General features: G+C 39.1%; 1 protein-coding gene across 2 annotated transcripts in view; it reads right to left on the minus strand.

The window, feature by feature from the left end:
* Positions 1-220: 220 nt before the first annotated feature.
* The window catches only part of myo5b (myosin VB), a 53,779-nt gene continuing 35,490 nt past the window's right edge, over positions 221-18,509 (minus strand). For both annotated transcript variants that reach the window (XM_060891635.1, XM_060891636.1), the window contains exons 20-39: positions 17,989-18,145; positions 17,467-17,706; positions 16,702-16,938; positions 16,239-16,332; positions 14,642-14,787; positions 13,430-13,549; positions 13,149-13,283; positions 12,428-12,496; positions 10,337-10,576; positions 7,916-8,010; positions 6,648-6,846; positions 5,915-6,008; positions 5,673-5,804; positions 5,427-5,578; positions 5,090-5,179; positions 4,845-4,995; positions 4,459-4,744; positions 3,266-3,440; positions 3,103-3,183; positions 221-2,572 (exon numbers count right to left, since the gene is read on the minus strand). In XM_060891635.1, the coding sequence (XP_060747618.1) occupies positions 2,420-2,572; positions 3,103-3,183; positions 3,266-3,440; positions 4,459-4,744; positions 4,845-4,995; positions 5,090-5,179; positions 5,427-5,578; positions 5,673-5,804; positions 5,915-6,008; positions 6,648-6,846; positions 7,916-8,010; positions 10,337-10,576; positions 12,428-12,496; positions 13,149-13,283; positions 13,430-13,549; positions 14,642-14,787; positions 16,239-16,332; positions 16,702-16,938; positions 17,467-17,706; positions 17,989-18,145 (3,046 nt within the window). In that variant the 3' untranslated portion in view covers positions 221-2,419. The remainder of the gene's footprint in view (positions 2,573-3,102; positions 3,184-3,265; positions 3,441-4,458; positions 4,745-4,844; positions 4,996-5,089; positions 5,180-5,426; positions 5,579-5,672; positions 5,805-5,914; positions 6,009-6,647; positions 6,847-7,915; positions 8,011-10,336; positions 10,577-12,427; positions 12,497-13,148; positions 13,284-13,429; positions 13,550-14,641; positions 14,788-16,238; positions 16,333-16,701; positions 16,939-17,466; positions 17,707-17,988; positions 18,146-18,509) is intronic.

Genomic DNA, 18,509 nt, shown 5'->3' on the forward strand with positions numbered 1-18,509 from the left:
ATGTCAGGATCTATGAATTTACATGAAAATAATGTGCCATCTCACATATCTAACTCTCTAGCAAAGTTTTGTAACCTGTTAATTTACTGATACACGAACAATAACGACGTTTGTGTCATTACTGATGTCATTAAACCAACTAGTCTAAATTATTTCTGAATGCAAATGTTCTCTAAAACAAATCTGTTCCATAATGAAGTTAATATCAAACAGACACACATTTCTATTTTAGACACTTTTAGTATGAACAGCTTCGTACAGCATTTGTTCAGACATCACTATTGTTACATTTCATGACAAGTAGTCAAGAGGTCTGGAAAAATAACACCCGAGAAAATATATTCCTTAAAATATATACACACAGGTTTCTCAGACTATGTAAAGAGATACACAATCAGAGGGAAGGTTTCTGTGGACAGGGTTAGTGTTAGTCATACAGGGTATAGAGCAACACATCAAAACGATACACATCCTCAGGAAAAGATGGAAACCAGTAGGACATCCAGTACAAAGGCGTTTTCGATAAATGTGGTGAAAACTTGCCTGAGGACAAACATACAGAAAGAAAAATCCTATGGCACTTGATGAGATTTTGAATGAAATACATGCTGATATGAAGGTAAACTGAGACGTGAACTGGACCTTCTAAAACCTTCAAATTAAAATTGTATAAAGTAATAAGCACACAGGGATGAAGATTGCCGTAAAACCGTTTCACCTGTGAATAATAAAAATAATAAAAACATTCACACTGTAAATATATCCATTATATATTTACATTTGAATAATATGTGAGAACAACACTGACATCCACAATGTTCTTATTTTTATTGACTGTAAAAAGGGTAGAAAGTGGCATAAGTGAGACCGCAGCACCTGTTCATGCTATTTAAAAGTTAAGAGGCAGACAGAATAAACCATGACCTGGACAGATTTGTGCTATTTATACTATATCTGATTTTATGGCACAGATATACGTTAAAAAAAAAAAAAAAATAATAATAATAATAAAAAAAATTTGCTCAAATATTTTTGCAAAAATATACAGTAAAAAGGAAAAGTGTTGCAGCTGTATCAGAAATGATTCGCTATTCACTTTAGAATAATGTTTTAGCATGGTTTACAATATTTTCATTATATTCCATTTTGTCAGTGATCTTGAGCTCTTTTTGAAGTATTTCATAATGATCTAATTATATACAATTATAATGTATATATATGTCTGACTTCACTGTTGTCTGAAGGACACATTCACACTTTGATGCTGTAACTAATTCATGTGTTATTATGTTGTTTAGTTACTACTACTTTAGTTGTGAATTAGATTTCTGGGCAACCAATACACAAGATTGAGCAGCACACTATACTGTAGATATTACTTACCCTGTTGGCAAGGATATACATTTTTTTGTCTAACTCTGAAAATGAGGAGGTTTAGAACACATGCGCTGCAGTCTTTAACCCCATGCAGACATTTATTACCAAAAGAAGCTGTCTACCTCAGCGGCAACGAAGATATTCTGAAGTCTCTGTGTCACGCAGTATAGTGGACTGTGTGTACAACAAGTGTGCAGCTTTCCCAAAACTGATCGTCGATATGACAAAATGAAAGAAACAAGCAAAAAATAAATACAAAATGAAAGAAATTCAAAATGCGTACATCTATGTTCTAACTAAACCTGCTTGTTTCTAGAATTCTGAGTTGAATTCTTTATCCCTGCATTTCACTTGCAAAGACCTTTCATCAACACATAGAAAACTCCCATTTACCTCTCATCTTTTGTGTAATAGTTTATATCTGTTTGTACCTGTCCTGTCCTGTCTCCTAGACCTCTTCTCTGCACCACCATACAACTCCTGCTCTCAGGCTTATCTCAGTGTGTATTAGAAGAGCTGTGCTAGATTCTGGCTGTCTTGGATCTCATCAAGATAAGGATTCATTCAAAGGACTCATTTGAATGACGGTGTCTGTAGTGCGGTGGTTTTACCTGGCAGCTAGGAAAAATTCAGAAAAAGCATAGACCAAATTTAGAGCCAGGACTTGAGGAATGAAAGCGAGGGAAAACTAGACCAAACCTTTAAACTGTACAGAAAAAATCTGCACTAAAGCTTACTTAATATCTCATGATCTCCAGAGTTCAGCTCTTACACACCTTTTACCCTGCCTGTTTTACCCCAAACAGTAACCAGAGGAAAATAAGCTCATAAAAAAGTACTGGCATTTCCACACTTTTTCTGAACACCTCTCAACACTGTAATTCTTCTATCAGAATGACTCTCGCTAGCTGTGTCATGGTGTTGTTCAGGGTGTTTGTTTGCTGGATGCTGAGGCTCTGTTGCATGGGGTTTGTCCTCCTCCCTGCTCTCAGGCTGACTCAGTGGAGCTCAGGGAGAGACAAACAGAAGAAGCAGAGAGACATCAGACTCTGCCGAGGAAGTGAAGGTTGAGTGAGGCAGGGATGTGCATGGTCTCCAGGCTCAAAGCTGAAGGTGTGTAAGGGAAAAGAACGGGGAACGTGTGCTTTGTGTCCACCAGGAGCTGGGCGTTCTCTGTACGGCCTTGTAGAAGATTCTGGAAATAGATGATTCATCACAGATTCATTGCAAAGAAAGAAAGAAAAACTGGCTTTAAACGAATAAAACATTCAGGCAATGGGTAAAAATGATTTGAATATCTAAATTCTTAACATTTCACATATGAGCAAGTAAATTAAGATACGTTTAGGTGCTGCCATATATCTGAACTATAAGTACTAAGATGAAAATTTATATTTCTTTTAACTATAAAAAAAAAGAGAATAAAATACTATTGTTGTGCTGTTGTTAAAAAAACAAACAAACAAAAAAAAAGTAATGGAGATATTGCTGGAGACCACATCTGATTTGTTTATTTTTCACTTAGCATGTCTCGTACTGTACTGAAGCCTTGTATGTTGTGGAATACTGTTACAAAGTTCTGACTAGAAACTCCTTCCATGAACGTTAATAACATCTCTTCTTGACAAACTTTCTGAACAAACAGATTTAAGAATTGAACAGTGCTGTTATACCATAATTTAGCCAGTTACCTTGCTTAATTTTTATTTTTGATAACTAGTGTACCTGTATGTCTCTTATAAAGGACACAGTGACCCGCTCCTCAAACTCGTTCAGTGGAGTGTACAGATTCAGGATCTTCACAATCTGAGGAGGTAAAAGTGCAGGTTAAGTGTCGTCACTCAGAGATATACTATGAATATTAAAAATACATTTTTCTGGCTCCTACCTGTTGTGTGCTAAGAATGTTACACATGGAGCAGATGGCCTCAGCATCCTGAATTGTCTTCTTCTTCACCTGTAGCAGCTGAGCAGCCTGGATGAGGGGCTCAATGGTTAACATAATATGTTTCTGGTGAAGATTTCGTCCCCGCAACCACTCCTCCATCTGACTAATGTTGTACCTGAATCAGTAGGATAAACAACTGTTTGAACAACCTTGAAAGTAATTACACATGATTCACCTGAGCTAAACTACAGTGTGACACACGGTTCAGTACCTGAGCTGCACCACAATGTGACACACGGTTCAGTACCTGAGCTGCACTACAGTACGACACACGGTTCAGTACCTGAGCTGCACTACAGTGTGACACAGGGTTCAGTACCTGAGCTGCACCACAATGTGACACACGGTTCAGTACCTAAGCTGCACTACAGTGTGAGTGACACACGGTTCAGTACCTGAGCTGCACTACAGTGTGAGTGACACACGGTTCAGTACCGGAGCTGCACTACAGTGTGACACACGGTTCAGTACCTGAGCTGCACTACAGTGTGACACACGGTTCAGTACCTGAGCTGCACTACAGTGTGAGTGACGCATGGTTCAGTACCTGAGCTGCACTACAGTGTGAGTGACGCATGGTTCAGTACCTGAGCTGCACTACAGTGTGAGTGACACACAGTTCAGTACCGGAGCTGCACTACAGTGTGACACACGGTTCAGTACCTGAGCTGCACTACAGTGTGAGTGACGCATGGTTCAGTACCTGAGCTGCACTACAGTGTGAGTGACGCATGGTTCAGTACCTGAGCTGCACTACAGTGTGAGTGACACAAGGTTCAGTACCTGAGCTGCACTACAGTGTGACACACGGTTCAGTACCTGAGCTGCACTACAGTGTGACACACGGTTCAGTACCTGAGCTGCACTACAGTGTGAGTAACGCATGGTTCAGTACCTGAGTTGCACTACAGTGTGAGTGACACACGGTTCAGTACCTGAGCTGCACTACAGTGTGAGTGACACACGGTTCAGTACCTGAGCTGCACTACAGCGTGAGTGACACACGGTTCAGTACCTGAGCTGCACTACAGCGTGTGAGACACGGTTCAATACCTGAGCTGCATTACAGTGTGAGTGACACACGGTTCAGTACCGGAGCTGCACTACAATGTGAGTGACACACGGTTCAGTACCTGAGCTGCATGCCGGTGCTCCAGGAGCACACGTCTTTGCGCAGCAGCAGGTTGTTGAGTGAAACGGCATTGATGCTGTAAAAGAGCTGGCGCACAACCTGCTGGCTGATCTCTGGATCCAGCCCATGTTCGCTCATCTGTGTGTGAAACTGACTGAGCTGCTTGATCAGAGCATCCAGTGTGTAACCTGATGGTCCACCACTGTCACAGTCTACACTGGATGAGCGGTTCCTGTAACCCAGAGGCTTCACTCCAGTCAGACTGCCACTCTCTAGCATGGCCGACACTAAGGTTGGATGGAAGAAGGGGTCAGATTAAGATTCAATGTGTATTAAAATAAACGCATATTGATATGTGCATTTAAAAACAACATTTCTAGCACAAACCGATCATGGGCTGCATCATGCTCTCTGCAATTCTAATGAGCTGCTGGTAGATCTGGATGCCCAGGTCACTCAGAACCTGCCGGTACTCAGCCAAGTCAAAGTTTTTCAGACAGTGTTCGTTCTGTTTAGGTGAATTCTGGGTCATGAAGGTCTGGGAGACAAAATCATACAAAGTTAGCATGTTAAAGATTTAGGCCAGGTTTCTAGTACTGAATATAAAAAGTTTATTGCAGGCATTTTCTTGCCTCCTCTCCGCTGTATTGTTTCAGGCAGTGCAGCAGTCGGCTTGTGTTTGCCAGCCAGAAAGACGTCATCTCGAAGTCTTCACTGTTTTTCTGTAGAGCAATACAAATGTATCAACACAGGTATCAATAATCTGTAAGCTGAAGTAGGAAGATACAAAAAAAAAAACGTATCGATTATTAATCAATTTTAATGTAACCAGAAAGGTTTTGCTGCATTTTGTTAGGAAATATATTATGACCTCACAACAATGATGCAAACGATGCACAACATGATATTTAGATCAAGCTTTGTCTGCATTAGATTTGTTAAGTGATAAACTGATAGTGGACTCTTTACCTTGAGAAGTTTCTTGATGGCATTAATGGTGGAGGTGAGAAGAGAGTGCACTTTCTGGTCATCGTTGATGTAGTCTGCGTGACGGATGCACATGAAGAGGATGTACGCTGGGAGGCAAGGTACTGTAGCAGAAACCATCTGGGGCTTCATTTCTGAAATACACACAAACACACACACATTGCATAGCTGGTTTAAAGATCTGTTACTAGTTAAAGCACAACCAAGACTCATCATGGTGCATCTTACCGGTGATAAGCATCCTGATCAGCAGAGCCTCGTCATCTTTGTGGTACTCCAGCATGCCCTCAAAGTCCTTCTCCTTCCTCTGAACTGTGACCTGCCTGACCAGCCTGGGACGGTTCGCCGCTGCCTGAGATGCTGCACAACACACACGTATAGCTTAATACCATCAATACCAATTAAAGTGCGTAAATAATAGAAATTTAAAGAAATAAAAAAAAAAAAATTAAAAAAAAAAAAGGGTGAACCTTCAAGCTCCTGAACTTTCTTGACATAGATCTTGAGCTGCTTTTTAAGTTTCTTCTCATTTTTCTCCAACTTTTCCATGATCTCCTTGAGGTCCTAAAATGCAGTACACACACACACACACCCCCCTTTATCATCATCAAGGAAAAATATTCTCAAAAAATGAGTTCACTTTAGTCTTGTTTTTATTCCAAGTGTTGACTTTTTATGCAGGAATAAACTAAGTAGAGTGAAAATATAAACATGCCCTTATTTATTCCTAAATTATTCCAGATATTTAATGTGGTTGCAAAAATGTTTCTCTTTCTGAATATCTTTTGTTTTATATTAATAACCTCTATTTGTTTGTAATGTAGATAACCTGTAAAATGCTTGTTTCCATTTCAAAAACAAACATACGTGACCTATAAAAGTTAAAATTCTCTAACTACAATTCTAGCTATTCTAAATGTTTACAGTAAAAAAATAAAAATAAATGAAAGTAAAAAATAAATGTTGAGCAAACATTCTAGTGTTTTCCACTTCTGTGCAAAAAAAGGTGTAAACTATTCTTTTCCATAATCATTTCATAATCACTCACTTTAGGCGATAAGGCTATACACATCTATAGGGGTTTATCTCTCAGAGATAATTTCATATCCATAGAATTATTTCTGGATTTTCAGAACTTAACAGTGTAATTTTTAAAGCTAACAGTTTCTGGAGTTGTAAAAGTGAGGGATGGTTGTGACTGACCAGGTTCTCGTTGGTGAGGCGTGTGATCTCCTGCTGGACGCTGAACTCCACAAGGGCATCAGGGGGCAGGGAGCTGAAATGATTCAGCATCTCCTGCTTCTTCTCCAGATCCACCTTCATTACCTCGATCTGTGTGTGCAGAGCTTCCAGCTCATCCTGGTGCTTACGGTTCTGGGATTGGAGCTGTCCTTCCAGCAGCCTGACACACAAACACACACACACACACAACACACACACGCATATCATTGGTTGAAAATAATCTGAATAAATGAGAGAGGTTACAGCACAAATCAAGTGTTCATTAGATCACAAAAAAGAAGTGACAAAAGAAAGAAACAACCCCAGATGCTACAAGATACATTTTCCATGCAAGAAACAGAAAATCTCCTGAGTAAGAAATACATTTCACTTTTACAGGTGCTTATACTAGCTATTCTAAAAAGTGCACAGAGGTTAGTTGATGTAGAATGATGAAGGAAGAAGGTAGCAGAAAACCACAGCACAAAAGCACAACCTGGCTACTTGCTTTAGCCCCTGATAGGCCAGGCCAAGCTCCCCGTCTTCATTCAAATAACACCAGTCGTGTCTTTTACTGGTGTCCAAGCAGAGCGAGAAGGAGGTGAAGCAGAAGCACAGAGTCAGAGAGAAGGGGAGAAAGAAGAGAAAAAAGCAATAAAAAGAAAAGGGTTATTTGGGCAAAGGAGTTTTTAGGTACTATAAAAAGTCTATTTTCTCATTTGCTTCCCACAATGATACTTTATTATGATTATTTTAATCTGCCCTAACATTTGTTCTATGCATCTACACTGCAAGCATTAGCTTTTCTTACAAAAAAAGCCCACAATAACAAAACAAAGATTGAAAAAAGACATTAGATGAAAAATAGAATGTAAGTATGGTACAGTATGAAGGCATTTCAGAAATGTTCTCACGTACTTAACCGTCACTGCCAGATGTGTTATGTATAACTAAATCCTGTGTACTATACCTGACAGTTAGAAATCAATGAATATTCAATACCTGATTTATACCTCCTCTATCCTCTGAGAGCTATTCAGAAGCCCAGAAGAACTTCTGCTGAAACCTGAACCAGCCTAATTAATGTTCTGTTTATATCTTTAGCTGTATAGTTTTTAAATACGAGGCCTTGCTTTGGGCATAAGCCCAGCTATCAGCTGGAGGATTTGCAGAGAAGACCTTTTCCATCATTATATAGGCACATTAAAAACATTATTACATTAATAATAAAGCAGAATGATTTGAATCACCTTTTCGACTCACTGAGACCCTGGTAGGCCTGTAACACTTCCTCCTTGTCCACAGGCTTTTTGTTGTTGTCCCATTCAGTGATGTTGTTGGAGTTCTGTTAGGACAGAATGGCAGGTACATGGTGAGAGTCTGTACCACATACAAAAAATGCTGTACAGGGTAATTAGGGTACTCAAGAACAGTCACTAACACAGTCTTATTATATTAAATTCACCCCTTAATGAACACCTTCTCCTGTATTTGAAACATTTTGTGACTATGTTTGAGCATGTAGAAATATAAGATAAATCAGGTCCATGCACAAACTGTTCCCAGTTTCAGACACCACATATGGCCTACAAAGTGTCTGAAAACTATTGTATAATGTTCTGGATACAATCCTCAGAATCTTGAGGGTTTTATTCTAGTTGGTTTCCCATGCTTCTACTGAGCATGAATATATGGAATAAGCTTTCAAAGTAAAAACAAACTTTTACACAGAGTGTTACTGAGCTTTTTATTTATTTAGTTCAGTAGTTTAAAAGCTTATCAGCCATGTATTAGTTATAGTTATACTCTTACTAATAGTAATAATACTAATATACTAATACATGATACTCTTTGATAGCAAGATTGAGGAAAAGTCTATAATTGGTCAATTGAGATCTCAATCAAATAGCCTCATGAAAGAATCAGTTGTCGGCAGTGTTTATTAGTGAGAGGTATCTAAACCAACTGGTCTTAAAATCCAGGCACCTTCATTTTTAAGATTTCTTGAAATCTGTAAATGGCATTAATTGGTTAAAGGTGCTGTTAACATAAAAAAAAAAAAAAACTGTTTAAGATACAGTCACTGTATTAAGAAGTCATGCTGCAACGTGAAAAAAAAAACGCAACATGGAAGTGGAACCAATAACGAGAGAGGAAGAGAAGACCACATGCTTGATGTGAGACCAGATACCAAATAAACACAAAGGGCAAGACAAGAATCTGATGGCTGCCTTATTGAACCGTCTTATCCAACATGCAACAATTTGTCTAGAACTTCTGAGTCTTGAGAACTTGAATTGTACACTATATTTAAATCGCCACAGGGCTTCTCAAAGGGTTTTACAGATAGGGAAAAATTTTAACTTCAAAACAACTTTCATGGAGATTCAATCAAATATTAGGTTCATTATTTATTCGTGAACAATTATGTCTTGACTTTGTAACTGTTTAATGGTCTCCTTATTTTTCAAGCCAACTCAGTAATAATTAAAGATTTAATAATGCTCTTTAGTAATAATAATCATGATGCTTCACAGACCACTTGGTACAATAACGCACGTAAAATAACAAGGAGGAACTTCCTGGAATCCGTTAGCATGTTTTACACTAAACTCATCCGCTACACTACTACAACAAGAGCTCAATGAAAGAATGATCCTAAACAGAAGGTAAAAGAAGCTCTCTGGGATGTGATGTTGTAGTAAACTGCACTCTAAACATAATGAAAGCTGACATAAAGCTGTGCACTGAGGCTGTAGTGATCTGACACTGTAGCCTCAGCAGTGCTGCACTTCTCCTCTCTACAGGGACCTTCATTACTCAGCTCCTGATGGCAGACTAATGGACCTCATAATCACATGAGTGACTGGACATCGATTAAGTCTGTAAAACATTAAAGGCGTCCCTGCAGTCAGAATGAACCCTGTGGTGGTGATGTGATTCATCAAACTCCAATCCAACAGATGAGTCTACAGAGGAATGTTTACTGGATAAAAAAAATTAAAATACCTGGCAACATCTCACAGGACTAAATGCATCTGCTTTTCTAAAAAGTGGACTGGAAGTAACTTTAGATTAAAACATTTTTTATGCCATTTCTTTCCTTTCTTTACAAAGCAATTATTTCATTACGCAAATGATTTCTATTAAACAAAAAAGCTATGTATTAATTTTTCTGTCTATGACTTTGCATTACAAAAATAAAGCAATCAATCAAATAAACCTATAATAAACTGCCTATTTGATGTGCTGTAGTTTTCCATCTAATTGCCACATTATAGTTTTTGTCTTGTATTAAATCTGGGGAGAATCTTGGGGGAAAAACATTTAGTTTCCAATTAATTAATTTCCCTACTAATTTAAAAAAAACTTTGCTAAATGGAAACCTCCATACACGTTTATATTTATGGCATTTGGCAGTGACACTTAACCAGAGTGACTTCTATTTACCCCATTTTATACAACTGAGCAATTGAGGGTTAAGAGCCTTGCTCAGTGGCCCAGCAGTGGTAGCTTGATGGACCTGGGATTCAAACTCACAACCTTCCCATTGGTAATCCAACACCTTAACCACTAAGCTGCCACATCCTATTTAGTGTGATCTGACAGTGCTGAACATACTCAGAGATACAAAACTCCATCAGAAATACCTCCATCATATTCAGACTTACAATGTGATTGGTGTTTTCCGATGGCTGGGCGGTGCTGACGATCTGCGTTTTTAGCATAAGGACCTCCTCTTTGCGTATGTCCAGCTCCTCGTTGGCTGCTTTGAGTTGATTGAGCAGAACATTGTAACTGTTCTGCGTTTCGTTGGACGAGCTGTCATCAGAGGCTCGATCTGCCAGAGCCTTCCTGAGTTCATTCAAGTCGTTCTTCAGCTTCTTGTTCTCAGACTCCAGTTCCTGCCTCTGCACATTCAATATAAAAAAAAAAATCAGAAAAGGAGCAAAGATTTAATATATAAACACCAGAAAACAAATTACGGTCTTCATACTGTGTAATATAATTTTGTACATGGGTGTGAAGGTGAGTGACAGAGGAAGTGAAACTGAATAAAAAGAAATAATCTGTCCATCTTTCCTCTGTACGATGGGATCCTTACAAGTGAAAAATATAATGGGTTGGCATATTCTTTGTAAATTAGGCTAATAACAGTAAAACATCATTACAATGGTCAAAACTATTTGTTAAAATATTATCGTGTTCTTTGAACTTCTGTGCCGGTCCCAAGTCCAGGTAAATAGAAAGGGTTGCGTCAGGAAGGGCATCCGGCATAAAACGTGCCAAATCTAAACATGCGAATCGTCAGTGTACAAGACAGTAGTGAGTCCAGCTACGCTGTATGGGTTAGAGGCTGTAACAGTGAGGAAAAGACACGAGACAGAGATGAGGATTCTGAGGTTCTCTTTAGGAGTGACAAGGATGGACAGGATTAGGAACGAGCACATCAGAGGGACAGCTCAGGTTGGCTGTTTTGGGGACAGAGAGACTAGATTGAGAGGGTTTGGAGATATACAGAGGAAAGAGATGGTTATATTGGTAGAAGGATGTTGGAGATAGAGCTGCCAGGGAAGAGGTCAAGAGGAAGGCCAAAGAGGAGATATATGGATGTGTTAAAAGAGGACATGAAGGTAATTGGTGCGAGAGTAGGGGATGCTGAGGATAGAGTAAAGTGGAAACAGTGGCGACCCCTAATGGGAAAAGATGAAAGTAGAAGAAGAAAATACATTTAGCCTTCGTAAATGGCATCAGATTTGTTTTGAAGACCTCAGAGACTCCCATACATCACTCCTATTCATACCGTATGCCTAGACATACATGATACAGTTGACCACCACATTTTAATATCTCGTCTAGGTCAACTTGTGGGTGTTCGTGGCCCTGTTTTAGAGTGGTTCAGGATCATCTGGTCCACTTGTTTGATTTGACGCAGGGTTCTACCCTCCCATTGTATCCAGGCTTGGGACCGGCACTGAGAGTTAGCTCTTCAGTGGCTGGATTAGAACCCTGCCCAGAAATTAAACCTTCTCCTGGACCACCAGGAGGCTTATCACTGTTACCTAACTAATTTACTCAAATATCAGAACAAGCCTTAAAAAAAAAATAAAAAGTAAAAATACAAATGAATTCAATTTTATTCTCTGAAGAATGTCAACAAAATTTAGTTTTGTTGACATTTTGTTTTGTACAAAAGTTTAGGCCATTCTTTCTTTCCAGATGCTGAAGAAAATGATTGTATGAATATGATTTCTTTAATCCTTGAAAGTGTATTATGCAGTAAAAGAAACCACGATGCATACAGTAGCACATAACAGAGTTTCACAGTTCAAGGAGCTTCGGTGCTACGATAAAACGTTAAGACTCTGAACCTTTCTTAATTCTATACTCAGATAAAGTAATGAGTAAGAATGTCCTGACAGATACAGCTCTCCGTTTAAACCCTGATTTATTTTCTCATTTAGACTGTCGTTGTTAGTGAAAATTAAAAAGACAAGATTATGATGCTCTCACCATGCACAATTCTTACCACAACAGCAAATTTTAAACCATGTTCCCAGATTTAAAAAGGAAAAATAATGCTTTCTTCTGGTCGACATTTTTCACTGTGCTTTCAACTCACCCAGAGTCTGACAGGCAGCAGAGTCAGCAACACCAGAGCAGCCAAAGTGCAGCACAAATCAATTAACATGAGCACAGACATGTCGAGTGGCTGTCAGTCTAAAAGAAGGATGTGTGCGTTTGTGTGTGTGTGTGTAAACCTTGAGACTGTTGTATGCCAGATCTGCATTTGTGTCAGCCTCTGACGTCGAGCCCTTTGAATCAATCGCCTGAGAGAAGGAAAAAAAAATAGACAAATTTATAGTGATAAGATGGGAGATGTGTGTCCTGATAGGATATTTATTAATCTGATAAATACTTTGACCCTGTGTCAAGCAGTGACAAAGTCCAAAGGTAAACAATACCTACTACATTATAAAGCAAAGTTTACAAATTTTTTGATTATGGCACTGCCATGTTTTATTGTTAAAAAGATGCTAAAAAAAGATGTTAAAAAAAAAAAAAAAAAAAAAAGAAGTGGTTCAGTGAAAATATTACCCTAATCTGGTTCATTAGACTGGTGCCTGATCTTGTTTTGGGCTATGTAACAATAAATAAATAAATAAATAAATAAGAAAACTAGTAAAATAATAAGCTCTATGAATGTGCTGATTTATTCAAATTTTCTATCATGGCATTTGATGGCAATGTTAAATTATGAAGATCAAAAGTTATCTGGCAAGCTGCTTATTACAATACTACAATGAAGAACCACAGAATCTACTGAATAAAACAAATAAACCAAAACATGTCTACAATTTCTACAATTAATAACTAAAACGTCTTAAAACTTTTCACCATAATGGAATTGAAAAAAATAAACACAAAATCACATTATAAACAAAATGAATGACTCAAATTTAGTGTGTGTATGTCACAAACTTTTTGCTTGTTGAGCTCATCGATCTTCTCCAGGTTGGTCTGGAGTCTCTTCCTCTCCTGCTCCAGCTCGCGCACTCTTTTCTGCAGTTTCATGAATACACTGATGTCGTTAGCTGCCTTCTCCAATCCCATGTCCTGTACAGAGACAAAGATAACAGTTAGACCCATACTACTTGTTTAAAAAGGCAGAAGTAACCTCATAAAAAGGACAAAGTTTTAAGTTCATGACGTCTGTAAATATGGTCAGATGTAATGGGTAAAATGGTGAGAATCAGCCGTACCTCCACCTGCTGAATCGTGTCCTCAGTGTCTCCCACCTCAGACATAGAGATAGATGGGAACGTTGAGTCAGAACCCAAGCTACTTTGGATGGATGGGCTCCTCCGATGGCCTGGAACAAACTACAGCAAGAAAGAGAGGGAAATGTGCCATTACTTTGGAGCACCAGTCCTCTAGCAAGTACGATTAAGCTCATATATAATTTAGTTATCATTTTTGCATGAACAAAATGAAGAAAAATTTATGTATTTGTTAATGTACTTTGTTAAGTGCTTTTTGCTTTTTCTGACTGTTAAAGCAACTTTACATGAAATATTTAGAATAAAATAAATATCTAAATCAGCTCAAATCCAGATGATGCCACAGCTATCCACAGCAGGGAGCAAAGCTGCCACTGCTTTCTGTTTGACATGGGAGAGAGTGGAGTAGGCCATTCAATTAGATAATCACAGGCATCTGTGAGCTTATGTATGCTGAAGAGGAAAGAGGACAGATAATCTCAGTGTTTCCTGCGACACAGCATGTGAGGGCTGGATGAGGGCTAAAGGGGTGGATGGCTGCCTTCACCTGCCTTGGAGGAAGCACACATTAGCCTTAAATGCATTAGTTTTATGACAAGGGCGAACAGGCAGGCGAATTGAGAAATGAGCAAATTGGGGAAAAAACCTATTTTGGAATCCATCATAAAAGACCACACAAATAAACTGTTATTACAGATATAAAAACATACTTAAACCATGTCAGACTAGTTGTAATTTAAACACCTTTCTTGTGCAAAAGTGAGTGAGCAAAATCTTTCAGTGTGTGTGAACGGGACTCTGGTTTCATGCATATAAATACAATTGGTGTATAAAAAAGTGGCCGTTCCAAAACAAACATGAGTCAGATCCAGTTGTTAGCCTGCAGTCCGTCATGGAGCTGATCTAGGACCTGATCTCTTCTAGTAACCCTCGTCATTCGACATCCGTTGGTCTAACCATCGCTCTCATTTCATTCATCACTGAATTTCATTGTTAAATCTGCATCAAGCCATCAGTCTATCAACCAATCAATGCATCCATTCATCAGTCGGCGTAACTACAGGGAAATCCAACTAGTGCACAAAGATGGAACCTTCATCCCAGGTCTGAGGTCATAGGTTTTAAAGTCTGTACATGCCGCCAGAAATAGACATATACCATATGTGATTTGATTTGTTTTGATATATTTGTTACTTTGGCATAAGTGGCCTCCTCCTGTAGGTTTTCATATCTCTGCTCCAGCCTAGAAAACTCCTTCAGCAGGTTCTGATAGCGCTGTCTCTCATCATCCAGCTCAGTCTGCAGATTAGCCTCTTTCTGAGACAAACTGCCACCCTTACCTGCAACACACACACATACACACACACGGACACACACACACACACACACGCACGCACACACCATTTAAACACTTAAATCAAGGAATATTATTCTTGGCTTCTAGAAGATTCTGAACTGCTTTGACATAATAAGTCATTTTAAATGAATCCCAAAAGCATGCATATCATTTATCATCTTAAGGGAAACGTGTTACAGTGTAAGAGAGTCCTCAGCGTGGTACACAGAGAAACAACATGATAGCTTTAGAAGCAGATTTCCCAGTTCTTACCAAACCATAATGGCACGAATACTTAAGATTTTATGACAGGATGTGAGTTGTGACAAATTTATTAGTAAACTTTGATCCTCTTATTGCACAGTCTGGTGTCTATAATATCTATATTATATATGATATCTATAAACGATTGCATAATTAAACAGAGGAATGATAAGTTAGCAGATGATGATGAAAACAGGCAGGTGAATAATATTACTGCAAATAAGAGGAAATAAGAGACAGAAAATCTGGAGTTTAGAGGTATAGCGTTTTTCTTTCAGTACGTTTTGAGGTTTGTGTGTGTGTGTGCGTGTGTGTGTTTACTACAAACAAGAATCTTGTGGATTCACACCAAAGATGTATAAGGGATGTTGTTAGGGCTTTAATTAATGTCAATAAGAAATCTGTACTTGTGTAATGCACGTTCATCCATCTTTGGGTTAATGTCACGTGGTAATTTATAAAAGTTAACTAAAAGCTGACTATCTCTCTCTCTCGAACTCTAGTTTTTATAATACTCAATTATACTCCATACTAAGTAGAGTATTGTTTTCCTCAAATACATCTGTGAAAAAAGTAGATATGATGAAGTGACCATGTTACATAAGCCTACAAGTGTACCACACACACACACACACACACACACACACACACACACAAAGGGCTAACTGTGAACTTAACCATTTTTATTCTCTGCTAATTTCACAGCATCATCTTCTTGTGACTTTTAAAGTTTAATCAAAACAGCCAGAAGCTAAGAGACAACTGTATGAACTAAACAGACTCTGTTTCAGATCCAATTTCTGGTCATGGGTCTATAATTAAAATAAAGTTATTCAACAGCGATGTCAAGGCCTTATGACTTTTACTGAAGCATATCCAAGCATAAAAAGGGTTAGCCTGGCTTTAATAAGAACGGAACCGTCGGAAAGAAAAAGTTTAAAAGCCCTAACCTTTGGTTTCGAGTATCGTTCTTGCCTGTGCAGCAGCACAAAACAAATGTTCAGCTTAAACATGTTCAGCTTAAGAGCAGTTAAAAAGGTGTCCTGAATTCCTTCTGTGAAACTCAATGCAGCTTCTCTCTCTTGTCCTACTTCTGCACAGAGACCCCTCTTATGTGGAGAAACAGCAGCAGCCCGGCCCTCGGGGCACTTCATACAATACTCGACAGGTGCAGTGATATGTGAAACTCACCTCCAGAGCTTTGTGATTGGCGAAGGATCTTTTGGTTCATCTCTTCCTTTTCCTCCTTCAACAGAGAATTCTCTTTCTCCAGCTCCTGGACTCTCTGAAAAGGGCAGAACGAAGCCTTCATCAGCAATGCACTTTCAAGTGGCTCATCAACTGAGTATCATAATAAGGTCCGGCTTTAGCGATGTTATCGTTAAAGTGGTTCATCCGGAAGGTTTCGAATGGAAGGATTTAGAAACGACTGTATCACGAGACATGCTTTGCATTACAGAAGACACAGCTAGACTGAGGAGTATATTACTTAGTTTAAATAAAAATGTTTCATGTGATCCATTAGAAATAAAGAGAAAGAGGAAAAAAAGACTTCGGTAACAAACCCCATTATCACATAAAGCATGGTAAAACTATTGGGAGCCAAACTTACTATCATTTTTCATTAGAAAGACAAGAAGGCTTTACAGTTTACCTGTTCCAGTCCCAGCTTCTCAGTGCTGTGCTCCTCCTCGAGCTTCTTCCTCTGGGTGTGTGCTTCCTGTAGCTCTGCTCTCAGTTTCTCCAACTCATCCTGTAGAGAGCTCAGATGTGTGGTGTCACCTTTACGAGTACGTGCCGTCTCCAGCTCCTTCTGCAGCTTGCTGACCTCCGTGACCAAGGCGGTGTTGGCCACGGCTAGCTTATCACTCTGCACCTTATATTCCAGTTTCTGTAGGAATAAATATGAGCTGTTCAGGGTTTAGTTCTCCTACAAGTCAACTTTTTGGACTAATGGGAGTGGCAAATGATATAGTAGCTGATAAATCATCAAGCATTAAGATTTTTTTAATCATCATCGGTGGAAATATAAAAAATAAATAAATAAATAAATAAAACCAGCCATGTATTTAAAATGACAGTGTTTTAGAATTTTTAAATATTTAAAGCAAATACAAAATAAAATTAAATATGCAATATTCTGCACTATTTCTTGGTCCCTATTTACACATTTCTAAAGCACATTCAAGCCAATTTCTAATGTTGATCGTACAGTATGAACTGATTTGCTGTTAGACTCTGAACATCCGAACTACCGAAGCATTTGTTCAGACAATGCGTTAGTGGATTTGATCATAAGGTTTGGCATAAACCTCTATAATAAATGGACATACACTGGCGGTTCTGTGTATAAACACAACAGGATTGTGCCTCAGACTATAGATTTTAAGCACATAAGAAACATGTCCTGAGACTCTACCTGATCGTCCATCTTTCTCCGAAGCTGGACGATCTTATTCTCCATGCCGACGTTGAGATTCTTGAAGTGTTCGGCTGAGCGAGCTTCGATCTTCAGCTGTTTCAACTGTCGCTTGGCATGTATGCACCTGTAAGCGCACTGTAGCACCACCACGGCGTTTCGAGCACGGACAAACTGCTTCCTCTGCAGCCATCCACGTACGGTTCTCTGGATGACACTGGCCTTGTGGTGCAGTAGGTACTGAACGGGTTGAGAGGAAAAAGAAAAAATAATCTATATTTGAGAAAATATTTATGGTAGAATGGGAGTGTGAACCCACAAAAAGCACAGAGAGACAACACTGTATCGTACAAAAGGAACTGAAGCAGAGTGAAAGAGTAAGAGAGAGAGAGAGAGAGAGAGAGAGAGAGAGAGAGAGAGAGAGAGAGAGAGAGAGAGAGAGAGAGTGAGATAGAGAGAGACTGAGTGAGAGAAAAAGACAGAGAGTGACTGAGTGAGAGAGAAAGAGAGAGAGAGAGGCACCTCGTGGTACAGGCGGCGTGTGAACATGCCCCGTGTGAAGGCCTGGATGGTGATCGCTGCCTTGCGAATGATCAGATACGCGCGGCGGACTCTCACCATCCTGTACTGCTTCTGACAGATTAGAGCTCCTCGCGTGAGACGCAACTGCTCTGCATACCTGAAAGGCACAAAGACAGAGTGAGGACATCAGAGTGAATAAGGCAACAGCTTAACAATCAGGAACAACACAACACAGTAAGAAGAGGAACGCAGCTGAAGAACTGAAACCCGGACGTAAACATCAGAAGGAAAAAGAAAGAGCACATTATGTAGAAAAAGGGAGAGAATGTGAGAGAGACCAAAGCAGAGAGAATGAGAGAAAAAGACAGAGGACACAATGATACAAATGAGAATGAGAGAGAGAGAGAAGATGGAAGAGAAGAAGAAGACAAGAGTGAAAAGATGCCAGAGAATTAACACGAGAAGATGAGAAAGAATGAGAGAGAGAACTGGATGGAGAACATGGCAACCTACTGTAGTAA

This window comes from Tachysurus vachellii, chromosome 17, assembly GCF_030014155.1.
Source record: "Tachysurus vachellii isolate PV-2020 chromosome 17, HZAU_Pvac_v1, whole genome shotgun sequence".
NCBI lineage: Eukaryota > Metazoa > Chordata > Actinopteri > Siluriformes > Bagridae > Tachysurus > Tachysurus vachellii.